Source organism: Corythoichthys intestinalis, chromosome 17 (assembly GCF_030265065.1).
Source record: "Corythoichthys intestinalis isolate RoL2023-P3 chromosome 17, ASM3026506v1, whole genome shotgun sequence".
Classification (NCBI taxonomy): Eukaryota; Metazoa; Chordata; class Actinopteri; order Syngnathiformes; family Syngnathidae; genus Corythoichthys; species Corythoichthys intestinalis.
In genome coordinates, this window is record NC_080411.1 from 27,531,289 (window position 1) to 27,544,737 (window position 13,449).

A 13,449-nucleotide genomic window follows, 5' to 3' on the forward strand; every position below is an offset into this window, starting at 1 on the left:
GTTCACCTTACTTCCTTTCTTGTTGGTGTAAAATCTAAAGTGTGTCCCCATGTGTGATTTGTAGCAATATTTTTCTCATTTTTTCCTCCACCGTTCTCACGGAGCTTTTTTATTTTTTCAACCCACATGGAGCGTCCTCTCTTCTTCTGTAGACAACTTGTGCGCACTTTACCCTCACCGCCACTCCCGAGCGCCCCTAGTGGACCGCCAAGGAATTGCTCAACAAACATTGAGCAGTTTACAGCATCCATACTCCATTGTATGGCCAATATATTAAATAAAAGTATCGATTCTTGGCGGGAGCATATCGATAACCCATCGGGTTGCAAAATATCGCGATATATCGCTGTATCGAGATATTGTCACACTCTTAATATATATATATATATATATATATATACAGTGGGTTTTCCCATTGGCAGTGTATCAAATACTTGTTCTCCCCACTGTATGTATATATATATATATATATATATATATATATATTAATAAATGGTTTTAAGCACTTTAAATGTAATAATTATGATCAGTTTAAACATAACTGTCCAACCAAATCATTTTTGAACAAGAATAAAGTACTGTAGTAGAAAAATGCTTGGCTTTATTAAATACTTCTGTTTATCTACCTTAGCTGTGACTCTTGGTGGACATGTAGAAATTACAAACTCCTCATGATCACTTCTGGTATTTAATTTATATGTCTCAGACGTCTCCACACACACACATTCATTTCAAAGCGGCTTCCATGCAGAAACTGTTTAGGCAAGGCAAGGCAAGGCAAATGTATTTATATAGCACAATTCAACACAAGGCAATTCAAAGTGCTTTACATCACATGAAGACCATAAAAATCACATTTAAATCAACACAACGTAAAAACCAAGACAAAAGATCGCATTTAATCACTGAATAAAAATAAATAAATAAAAATAAAACAAAAACTACTACTACTAATAATAATTGAAATCAGCAATGGAGATAAGCACAAGAGGAATAGAAAGCAGATAGATTGAATTATATAGACAGTTATGGATATGCAGTGCTAAACAAAAGCGTTTTTAGCCCTGATTTAAAGGAGCTAACAGTTTGAGCATACTTCAGACGTTCGGGTAACTTGTTCCAGAGGTGAGGAGCATAATAACTAAATGCTGCCTCACCCTGCTTGGTTCTTGTTCTTGGAACATGGAGAAGACCGGTTCCAGACGACCTTAGGGGTCTAGATGTCTCATAGGAATCTAACAAGTCAAGCATGTATTTTGGTCCAAGGCCATTAAGTGTTTTGTAGACGAGCAGTAGTATTTTATAGTCTATCCTTTGACTCACTGGAAGCCAGTGTAGCGATTTCAAAACCGGTGTAATGTGGTCCAGCTTCCTTGTATTTGTGAGGACTCTGGCTGCAGCATTCTGTACTAGCTGCAGCTTCCTGACTGTTTTTTTATCAAGACCTGTAAATATACCATTGCAGTAGTCCAATCTGCTGAAAATGAATGCATGCATAAGTTTTTCCATGTCTTGTTGAGTCAGAAGCCCCTTAATTCTGGTTATATTTTTTAGGTGGTAATAAGCGGATTCAGTGACGGACTTTAGATGGCTATCAAATTTTAGGTCTGAGTCAATAATTACGCCAAGGTTTCTGGCTTGATTTGTAGCTGTAAGTGACATTCCTTTTTTGGCCCAAAAATGATCACCTCTGTCTTCTCCACATTTAACTGGAGAAAATTCTGGCACCTCCATTCATTGATTTGATGAATGCATTTGCTCAGGGAGACTAAGGGACTATAATCATGTGGGGACACAGAAATGTACAGTTGTGTGTCATCTGCATCGGCGTGATATGAGATGTCATACTGTTCCATTATCTGAGCTAACGGAAGCATATAGATGTTAAATAAGAGTGGTCCAAGAATTGACCCTTGAGGGACTCCACACGTGAATTTGGTTCGTTCTGACTGATAGTTTCCGATCGACACAAAGAAATCCCTATCATGTAAATAGGATGTGAACCACTGAAGAATAGTGTCAGTAGGCCCTACCCACTGTTCCAATCTGCTGAGTAGTATGTTGTGATCAACCGTGTCAAATGCGGCGCTGAGATCCAATAGTAGCAGAACAGATGATTTGCCTGCATCGGTATTCCGACGAATATCATTTAAGACTTTGATAAGCACGGTCTCGGTGCTGTGTTGTGGCCGAAATCCAGACGGAAATTAGTTAAAAAGATTGTTTTGCATCATAAAAGTCTGGATTTGTTTAACAAGTTAAACGATGATTGACAGCTGCTGCGCTGTGATGTCCGCTTCTTTGGCAAGATCAAAGATACCAGCATCGTTAACTTTAATAAGCAAGTGCTGCAGTGACTGTGAGGTTCAAAGAGCTGGGAGAGGGAGGGTGTGAGGCTCTGCGCAGAGCAGAAAGCAGGGCATATGTGGATTAAAAAAAATTAAAACTATCTCACGTCCTTGCGATGGAACTATTGCGCACGCACACATCGCGATGGCGATGTTTAAACGATATATCGTTCAGGCTTACTGTACAGTATATCTAATTATAAAATAATTTCGCAGTACTCAGTGTGAAACTTGAACCTGTTTAGATGAACACAAAGCCGATATCCTGGCAGGACAGTTCTTCAACAGCTCTCAGGCGCTCTCTGTTTTTATTCTTTATAGCAGTTAGGCTTGAGAAATTCAGAATTATCAGACAGGGGGGACTTTAGCAATGTCTTTAACAACAACAAAAAAACAAAATAGTTAATCGACTTGTTTTGAAGTGACGGGTGTTTCGTTTGGACACGACGTTTAAGCTTGCTTAGCACCGTGGCACTGTTGGAGAGCTGCTCGTGTCACGTTCAAGAGCTGCTCGGATTTCCAGCCATAAGCCACTTTGCTGTCCTCGATGTGTTGGAATAAAACACAGGGAGGATTGACGGTTGTCATATATAGATAACATGAGATGGACACTTTCATGTAAATCGACACTTGACGAGTTTAACCAAATGGTGTACAGTAGACGTGCTGGGGTCTACATTGTCGCGGACAGCAAGGTGGCTGATGGCTAGAAATCCGAGCAGTTCTTAAACTCGACACGAGCAATACCTCGCTCATCTGCACACGACCAAGAACTTTCTACCTACTCCTCCCTTCCTACTGCAACTCCTCCGCCTGACGACGTTAAAAAAAAAAAAATGTGACATTGGATAATATTTCTTGTGTGCAGCGGCACACCGGTTGAAAAACACTGATTTAGTGTTTTCACTAAAAAGATGTACTCAACATCTGCTCTTATCTGTTTCAGGCCAGCCAGTTAGGAGTTTACAGAGCATTTGTGGACAACTACGAGCTGGCAGTGGAGACAGCTGAGAAGTGCTGTCAAGCCAACACACAGTTTGCTGAGATCTCGGAGGTAATTTAGTTTTATTCCAGACAGTTTTCAAACTTGGGACCTAAATTAACATTTAAAAAAATGAACAAAGGGATAAAATTGAAAGATATATTTTCTCAGCTTTTTTGTATGGTAATTTCATAAATCATTAGAAAATGACTATGCCTTCACTTCTTTGTCATTTGAATTAGCGCTGCAACAATTAATCGATTACTGGTAACTCGAGTAATTCGAAAAAAGAAAAAAAGCTTTGAATAAAATTTTGGTGCTTCGAGTATTCAGAGTGGTGGTGAAATGTTTTGTTTTGAAAGTGTTTGCATTTAGTTTTATTGTTTTGGGTGGATACACTGCCCTCTAGTGGCAACAGTGACTATGACATAACTCATTTAACTTGGCTGCTTAATCCAGCTGCGGTGTGTTCAGACCAATATGAGGTACATTTTTGTTTGAGTTGATATGTTTTTTATGCATTTGGATTTAGTTTATAGGTATAATTAGCCATTTTTTGTGGGAATATGTGTTTGAACAATTCGCTAAGAGCATTGTTAAAAAAAAAAAAAAAAAAAAAGTTAGCATTTTATAGCATTTAGGCTAGCAGATGTTTGCAATGCAAGTTAGCCAGTTGTTCTTTTTTGTACTTAGATCCTCATTTATTTATTTTTCTATACCGTTAGAGGCTAAGCTCAGGTATTTTAATTACATTTTTAAATGAAAATGCAATTCTGCATAGTTTGAAGAAACACTCAGAAATTTTATTGTCTTTGCATTTAAATGTTCTTTTGAAAGTGCAATCTTAGCAAGCCTTTCTTTTACATCTCCTAAAATTTATTCTGCAACGCATTAAATATTCCTCATCCGATTACTCGATTATTTGAACTAACTAGTTGATAAATTAACCGGCCACTGAAATAATCGATAGCTGCTGCCCTAATTTAAATAAATATTTATATAACTTCTTGACTCATTTACTCCATTGGTAACTTTATTCATTATGACATGTGTAGTGTATTAGCGGTAAATTCACCCCTGACTACCTTTCTAAGGAACTCTTGTTTAGTGCAACTCTACACCTTGTCTACCCGGACCGTAGCAAAACTAACTGTGGTTATTATTTGAAGTCTAATGGCTCATTAAGCAATATGGCTGGCAGTTTTTCAAAGAATGTGACACTTTTATACATCATCCTCTGTTGGTTTTTAGACAGCGCTAGAGCCACTGTCTACATGCACAACGAGGTATTTATCTGAGAATGTTGTTAATGGACCGAGTGGTGACACATGACTCTCAGCCACCCGAGCAAGATGGTGGCGTTAAGCGTGGCATTGTTAATGTGGAAGTGGATGAACTCACGGCTTCATTGAGCAACCATGCCATGTTTTCATATCAATTCACTGTGCTCAACCGCTTTCTCATCTTAAAACAGAATTTAAAGGTAAGAAGCCCCAAAGACTGCAAGGAGTTGACAGCAAAGAACTCTCTCGAGGGTTAGTAATCTTCATTAATTTTGTTGTGATCAGTTTTAAGGAATTATATATGGATTCAAATGATTTCTTTTTTTCTCTGTATTCTCCTCAGCTTTGCTTTACAAGCCAGTGGACAGAGTGACACGCAGCACACTTGTGCTTCATGTAAGTAAAACAGCATCCACCCACACAAATAATGTCGCACTAATGTCTGCAAATTAAATGCAATAAAATGAATGTGCTTTAATTAGAATTTGCTTGCGTTGGTGACATCTCATAAAGCCTCAAATAAAATTCTACGGACATTAGTTAAATTACGCCCATGTCAGACTCAATAATTCATGTTCATTTTATGTCGAGTCTAATGAATTTAGTGGTCAGATTTTTGTCTTTGTGTTTTTAGTGAAAATTTATGACAATCTGATGAAATAATTCTAGGAATTACTGTATTGGCCCGGATATAAGACGGCCCTGATTATAAGACAACCCCCTCTTTTTCAAGACTCTAGTTTGAAAAGACTTTTTGAACACCAAATTAATTTTATACAGAAAATAATTACAGTACATCTGAAACAAATGATTATAACAATATATTTGAGAGAAAAATCATGTTATTTTGCCTCATTCAAATCTTAATATCTGAACATTTGAATATGTTAACTAAAGTGCAATCACATTTGTAAATGAATGGCTTCTGGTTTTTGAAATGTAAATAAACCAATCTATTGTGACAAAACAACAAAATTGCAATAACTGTATTAACCATCAAAGTGACGTCCAACTGTAACTGTAGTCTTGAAACAACTCTGCATAAGGAAAAACATTGCAATAAAATAATGCAAACTGGTTAAACTTGAGAGTAGCTGAGATTGGTCATGACAGAATATTACTCCTCAAGTTCAGCATTCGCTTCAATGATATCTCGCTCCATCTAACGTTGTGAATGGGTATAATGTCTAGACCCTGAATATAAGACGACTCCACTTTTTCAGCCTTACTTCAATGCAAAAAACACCAACTTATATTCGGGCCAATACGGTATATCATGAATCAAATTGTTTTAAGTTAGTTTGATAATAAAAAAAATGTTAATGATTTCTCAGTACATTGTAATGAACCATCAAAAACCAGTAAAATCAAAATCAGTAAAAACTGTGAAATACTAGCTGTGAAATACTAACCCTTCAATTTTATATTTTTAATACCGGTATTGAAAAGAGAGAAAAAAAAACTGTTTTTACCACTGCACTTTAAAAAATCAACTTGAGCTTATTTGTTTTTTCAATCTGGTTCAAATGTGAGAGCATTTGTATTTACATTTTGTCCTTTGTCGGACAAAGTGTTTTCACTTTATGCATAAGTGCACCTGGTTTGCTTTTTCAAGTAAACCTTTGTGCATGCAGGACTTGCTCAAACACACTCCCACAAGTCACCCGGACCACCCGCTTCTTCAGGACGCTCTGCGAATCTCCCAGAATTTCCTGTCCAGCATCAACGAGGAGTCCACGCCTCGACGGCAGCTTATGACTGTCAAGAAGGGAGAGGTGAGACTTCTCCAAGCTGACGCATTAACCTCTACCGCCAAACTGCTGTATCAAAGGTGAAACTGTAAAGTCGCCCTATAATTTCTGTGCTTTACAAATCGCGCTCCCTTGCCATGTATAGCTTTGCACATCTAGATGAATAGATTAGCCATCATTGCTGATATGCTGAGATGATTGCTTTTAACCCATTGGTTTGTGGGCCTGCGATTGGCTGGCAACCAGGTCAGGGTGTATTCTACCTCCTCCTAGTAGTCAGCTGGGATAGGTTCCATTACCCCACGACCCTTGTGAGAATAAACGGTACGGATAATGAATGAATAGTTTGTGGGCAGTGAGTCACGGTTATTAAAATTCACACTATGGTCATAATTTTTCGCTCTACCCTTACAACACACCTGTCAAATTTAAGTACAGTGGTACCTCGACATACAATCGCTTTGACACATGATCTTTTTGACATCCAATGTAAAATTTGACTCACCATTTGTGTCTACATCCGACGACATGCTCGAAAAATGACGATTTTTGACTACGCCGCAGGTTCTTTGTTTACCCGCGGAGACATCAACATGGCTTCAAAGAATGTTAGTGCAGGTGGTAAAAAAAGGGAAAAGTTGACGGTTACTATTGAAATGAAGATGGAAATGATAGAAAAATATGAGCGTGGTCTGCGCATCCGTGAACTGGCTCGATAATAAAGCTGTCGAATGTCTACGATCTCGATGGTCCTCCTCCGACCGCCATTAACCGGTCGATATAAGTTAAGGTGACAATTATTATTATTGTAACATGGCCAAAGAAATCGCCAGCTTCGTCAGGTTTTTAACCATTTATTTCAGAACTTGTGCAACGCAACATGCCTATTGTCTGCCGCAACTGACACCAACAACAGAACATAAAAAGTGAAAGTAAAACCTCTACCGCACCTATGTCTCTGTCACGTCAGACATGCGATGCGGTGTGTTCAGGTACACCACGCAAAACACAACCGCCACATTAGAACCTGATTCGTTACATTATTACTAGGGCTGTCAAACGACTAAAAATTTTAATCGAGTTAATCACAGCTTAAAATTTAATTAATCGCAATTCAAACCATCTCCAAAATATGCCATATTTTTCTGTAAATTATTGTTGGAATGGAAAGATAAGACAAGACGGATATATACAGTCAACATACTGTATATAAGTACTGTATTTGTTTATTATAACAATAAATCCACAAGATGGCATTAACATTATTAACATTCTTCCTGTGAAAGGGATCCACAGATAGAAAGACTTGCAATGCGTGAGTGGGTCGTGCCGCGCACGCGTTAATTGCGTTAAATGTTTTAACATGATTAATTTAAAAAGATAATTACCGACCGTTAAGTTGATAAATTTGACAGCCCTAATTATTACAGGTAGTATTGTCATTTTTACTACCGTAATATTCGGACTATAAGCCTTCATTTTGAATCCTGCGGTTTATAGTCCAGTGCGGCTTATTTGTTGACTTATTTGGGTTAATTGGTAACACTTTATTTGACAGCGGCGTCATAAGACTGACATAAGACCGTCATAATTATGACATGACACTATCGTGGATATTAATGAATGCATGTGACAGATGTCATTTAGTGTTATCAAGCAAATTATGTCACCAACTCCATTTATGTCCTGCTTGGATTTTTTACATCCATTCAAAAGTGAGATTATTTGCCAGATGACACAAAATGACATCTGTTATAAGTATTCATTAATGCTCATGGCAGTGACATGTCATAATTATGATGGTCTTATGACAGTCTTATAGCGCCACTGTCAAATAAAGTGTTACCAGATACCATAACTAGCAGTCACTGAAACAACTGGAACAGTAACGGAAGAAAAATTTAGCACAGAACATGGATTTTGATTGTTATTTACATCTGTAGCGCTGCAATGCATGCTAGGAGGAATGTTGGACGAAAACAGTGTCTACAGCAGGTGGTAGCAGAGGTTGAATGTCTCCCCCAAGGGAGCAGTGATGGCCAAATATAGCTTCTTGAAACAGTTGGTTCAAAGCTTCATGGTGGTTCATTTGGTCTTATGACAGTCTTATGATGCCGTTGTCAAAAAAAGTTTTACTTATTTTGGTGTAAATATCCCATTGTGTAGTGAGGACAGCTGCGGCTTATCTATGAACAAATGTTGTTTTCGTCTAAAATTTGGTAGGTAGCGTCTTATAGTCAGGTGGGCCTTATAGTCCGAAAATTACGCTATTATTATGTTATTATTCCGATTTTTACTTATAATTTATTTGTTTTGCTATGTCTAATTGCCATTTTTAATTGTAAAAGCAGTATTTATTAAGGATTTAGTGTAGGTTTTTGGGATGTGGAACGAATTAATGGAATTATAATGTATTCTTAAGGGAAAATCCTGCTCGACATATACGACCATTTTGACTTGCAAACAAGGTCCTGGAACGACTTAACTTCGTATGTAGAGGTACCACTGTATTGCTGTGGTACAGCATTTCCCTGTATATGGCCCAATGAAGCCAACCTTGTGCGTCTTTTTATGAAATTATGGAGGGTTGGTGCTTATGGAACAGTCCTTACAATTGTATGTGTGTTGTAAGTGAGGGTGTAGCGTTGGTGATTTTTTGCAAATACGTACTAGTACTACACATATGTACGGTATCAACACCAATACCAATAGGTGTATTAGTATCAATGAATCCCTAATTTTTAATATTTGTTTGCCTGCATTGCTGGTAAATTAGTCTTCCATTTAATGGTAATTGCATTTTCACATTAATCCATCACAGGCATTACGTTTTGGTGCATTTGTTAATTTAATTCCCAGTCATCACGACCCCACCCTTCAAATGACCTTGAAGTCTCTATCAAAAATGAGTGGCTTCTAGCTTGTCACCAATCTGCAACCTAAAGCGCAGCGCATGCCCTTATATGGTCACACTGTGGTTGGCTGCTTAAAGGAGTGGGGGCTTCTCCTCCACTTGCCCATTGTGGTTTCTCAAGCACTTATATTCTCACACACGGCTCCCCCACCACCCTGTCTGTCATCCCTGGAGATGACTTGATGCACATGATTGGATGCCTCTTGATTGAAAGCTTTCATGACACGGCCGTACATAATGTCGGTAATGAGCCACCAAGCCGTCGCTCCAACGGGCCGATTCCAAGTTAATTATTCATAAATGGAGGGTGGGAGCCAGTGGGCGAAAGAAAGAAAAACGCCTGAGCTAGCTCCTCCCTCTGCTTATACGGAGGTCATTACTGCACCCTCGACAAAGACACTTTCTTACGCACTCACATAAACACATGCATTTGCTACCTGCCCCGCCCCCTTTTATATCCCTACAGGATACTTTTACCCCAGTCTCTCCTCACCAACTACACCAGGCATCTAATATTTATGATAGATACATGAAAGCTGCACGTGGAAATCAATGGTGCTCATTATATTGCTACTCACTACAGCTTGAGTACAGTATTTGATATGCCCGAGGTTATTAAAGGTTACACAGATGCCAATTATTAAGCATTTGAAAGCCAAGAGAGAGGACGGGGACTCAAACTGACTTAAAATAACAGAAGCATATGGCGGAAAACACAGACAAGGCTGAAAAAGCAGCTTCTGCTCTTGCACCATTCTTCAAAATAAACTGCTGTATTTTAATCCAAAAGAACTGTTGTGTTTGATAGAACAATATGTCCATAATTTAATGCCATAGCAAATTCAAGATGCATTAAGCCCCCAAACTATTTTTAATTTAACTATTTTAATTTAAATGTTTTCTTTAAAAAATTATTCACTCGCATATTTTAAACTTTTAAACAAATTACGTCACAATGAAAAAAATTCGCGTCTGTATATAGGTCACGGATATCTACCTCATAACTATTGCTTAATTGTATTTTTTTCGTTACTGTCGCATTTTCCCCAATATTTTAGATGCTAAATAATCAATTCAAACAATGAAAAATTGAAAGAAAAAAAAAAAAAAGTTTAAAATGGTAAATATATGAAAAAGAAATTCTCGACAACTCCTTGATGTCTGCGATTTCTACATCGTGACCTTTGTTATATTACCATGTTTCACCCATAAAATCCGTCTTTAATTATGCTCTCTCATGCTCTCACCTTCAGTTAGAGTTTTGCTGTTTATTTATTATTATTTTTTAAATGCCCTCCTGTTCAAAATTTTTCTTTCCCCAGAAAATTGAGATTTTAAGCTTTCCAATGATGTATCACACATGCATATAGGACAATTCTGAAATTTGGCCAAATTGGGGGTCTCAGAGGAACTTCAAGTCATCTGAGTGTTTTCCGCCATATACTTGAGCAGAGAAAATTATGGTTTACTACTGGTAATTATTTCATAGAATGGGTCCCTCAATCACAAATGACCAACTCAAAGCATCACTTGGTAACTTTTCAGTTTTGGTCGATTTTAGCGATGCCGGTGGACAAAAGTGGTAGTGTTTTGCCTGAAGGAAGACTGCGTTTCCCATGAGGACCAGCGCATGAACACATGGTGTCGTAAAATCCCTATCTACCGGTCGCACGCAGGTGGATCAAATGACATTTCTGTTTCCATCGGCTGTGTGAAGGATAAATAGTAGTAAGATAATGAATCCAGTTGTGGCTAAACAATAGCAAATGACGGTTAGCAACCATGTGGCTAACTTTCTCGTTGATGGAGCGGGAGGGTTTCACGCCAGCGAGTAAAAGCTGGGCCAATGTTTATTCTTGAGTGTCCTTTTATCTTTTTTTTCCCTCCTCAGACAAAACTTTTTGTCTCTTTTGTTGCTCTGCCATCTTTGCAGATTTCGTGTGAAAGCAGTCGCATCGACTTCCGTCTTTATAATGAATGGGGAAAGGATGAAGTGACGTATGCCGTAAAGCAGTTAGCATATTTGTTGTTTTATTGGGTGGCAGGAACCCTGCCCACCCTCCTCAAATTTAATTAGTGCCAGTGAAAGCGATACAGACCCCCTCGAGATACAAAAGAGGTGTCATTTAACTACTTGTCAGTCGACATATCATCACAAATGTTATTATAATATTTTATAAAGGTTGAAAAGTTACCTGGTGTTGCTTTAAAGAGAATGCTGGGAAGGAGAGCATGGGTTATTTCACTTCCATTGTAACCCAAAAGAGAATTGAGAGTATTACTAGTAATAGTCGTAAGTTTGACTTGGTTATGAAGAATGCAAATCCCGTCTAACCAATACTACCTATGCCTAAATTTGTCAATTGATTGTATTTTTTCACAAATTCAAACTATTCGTCAGCCCACGTGAATTTGATTTTTGTTTTTCGTTTTTAAATAGACTATTGACAAATCTCAAGTGTTGAAAATGGCTAGCACTCTTTGTCAATGCCAAATTATTCTTTGGTTTTGGGGATTTCCTAAAAAAAAATTATTGATGGATTTTGCGATGCATGGATTCTACATACGAGTCCAGCAGATTATCTGTTTATAGTGAAAAATTGCTTGCTTGGACTTCCCCTATAACCTGCAGTGTTGCCAACTCCCCAGTAAGAAAAGTAGCTATTGGCTGTCTTAAAATTTGCCCAAAGTCGTTAGATAACGTCGCCACCTAATTTGCATAATTTGAAATTTGCATGTAATTGTAATGGATGCTGTAGTAGAGAGGAATAACGTTTTGGAAGAAGCAAAAAAGTGAGTTAGAAAAAAAAAAAAAAATGAAAAAGTTGCCAAGAGGCTTTGAAGTTGCCAGATTTAGTTAGAAAATCCCCAAGTTGGCAACACTGATCACCTGTTAGCTGCCTTGCAAACAGGCGCTTGAGTGACTGATCTGAATGAATTTCATGGCTCACACGTCCCATTAGAGGAGCTACAATAAACTATACTGGTCAGTGTATTCCATGTTTGCCTTTGTTCAGCACTATAATGACCAGAACAGCTATTAGAAACCTCAGTGGTTAAAATAATACTAAGGTAAGCCTCCTCCCTTCTGCTGCCCCCACAAAAAATGGTGCCCTTTAGCCAATATAAAAAATGTTTACGAGTGCTAATGTATTGAACAACTAACAGATGCTATTTAAAGGATGAATCTATTAGCAAGTAACCTGTAGTTTGTCAGGGCATCTGCGAGTGGACAAGTTTATGAGTGGCCCCCAGATTCCCTTGGCCTGACCATATTGAAGGTTGGGGGGCAAACAAGCAGATGCCACATAATTAAAATGCAAACAAAGGTGCTGCCAAGTTCCATGTTCACTGTGTCACTCAGTTTTTTTTTTTTTTTTTTGCTTTTCAGTCATGGTAGGAATGTATATCCAGGATATATATATTAGTACAGCATTACAAGGATTATAATGTTAAGTAAGGAATGGAGCGGTATTACAGTGATCCCTCGTTTTTCGCGGTTAATGGGAACCAGAATCCGCCACGCTAAGTGAAAAACCGCGAAGTAGATGAAGAGTGTTTAATGTATTTATTCAGATTTAGCATTGGAAATAGATGCATTTAAGACATGTTTTTTCACATTAAAAAACAAAACAAAAAAAAACTTTATTTATGTGTATATTTTAATAAATGTTTTTAAGCACTTTGAATATATTTATTATGATAAGTTTTAAACATGTTACTTTCCCTTCTAATTATTTTTAAACGAGAATAAAGTAGAAAAATGCTTGTCTTTATTAAATGCTTCATTGAGTGAGTCCACTCAAATCCGCTCAAGCTGCTCACATACCCCGGTAGTACACCAGACATGTCTACGGCACGACAACGACGCCGCCGCGTCAACGCTGTGAAACGCGGCCATTAAAGTCAATCAGCCAGTGCGCACCAGTCGCAGTGCGGCCGCATTTTAGACGCGTCCCAGAGGCGACTCAACGTGTCGCAAGCGAAAAGAATGGCAGAGTTTATTATTTGACGCGAGATAGATCCTCCTAGGTCAATACTACTAATTAGGATCGGGCAGACCGGACGTCACTCATGTAAAAATAAGGTGGATCCGGTCAATTTTGAAAATAATATGCAATCGTAACCCTTAATTTCGAGTCCATCAGATCTCTTGAGGCTGTGGGTAAAT

The 13,449-nt window shown here is 38.1% G+C and overlaps 1 protein-coding gene across 3 annotated transcripts in view; it reads left to right on the plus strand.

The window, feature by feature from the left end:
- Positions 1 to 13,449, plus strand: part of bcr (BCR activator of RhoGEF and GTPase) — a 172,708-nt gene that overhangs the window by 121,057 nt on the left and 38,202 nt on the right. For all 3 annotated transcript variants that reach the window (XM_057818080.1, XM_057818082.1, XM_057818083.1), the window contains 4 exons: positions 3,295 to 3,402; positions 4,805 to 4,865; positions 4,957 to 5,009; positions 6,248 to 6,388. In XM_057818080.1, coding sequence (XP_057674063.1) covers positions 3,295 to 3,402; positions 4,805 to 4,865; positions 4,957 to 5,009; positions 6,248 to 6,388 — 363 coding nt within the window. The remainder of the gene's footprint in view (positions 1 to 3,294; positions 3,403 to 4,804; positions 4,866 to 4,956; positions 5,010 to 6,247; positions 6,389 to 13,449) is intronic.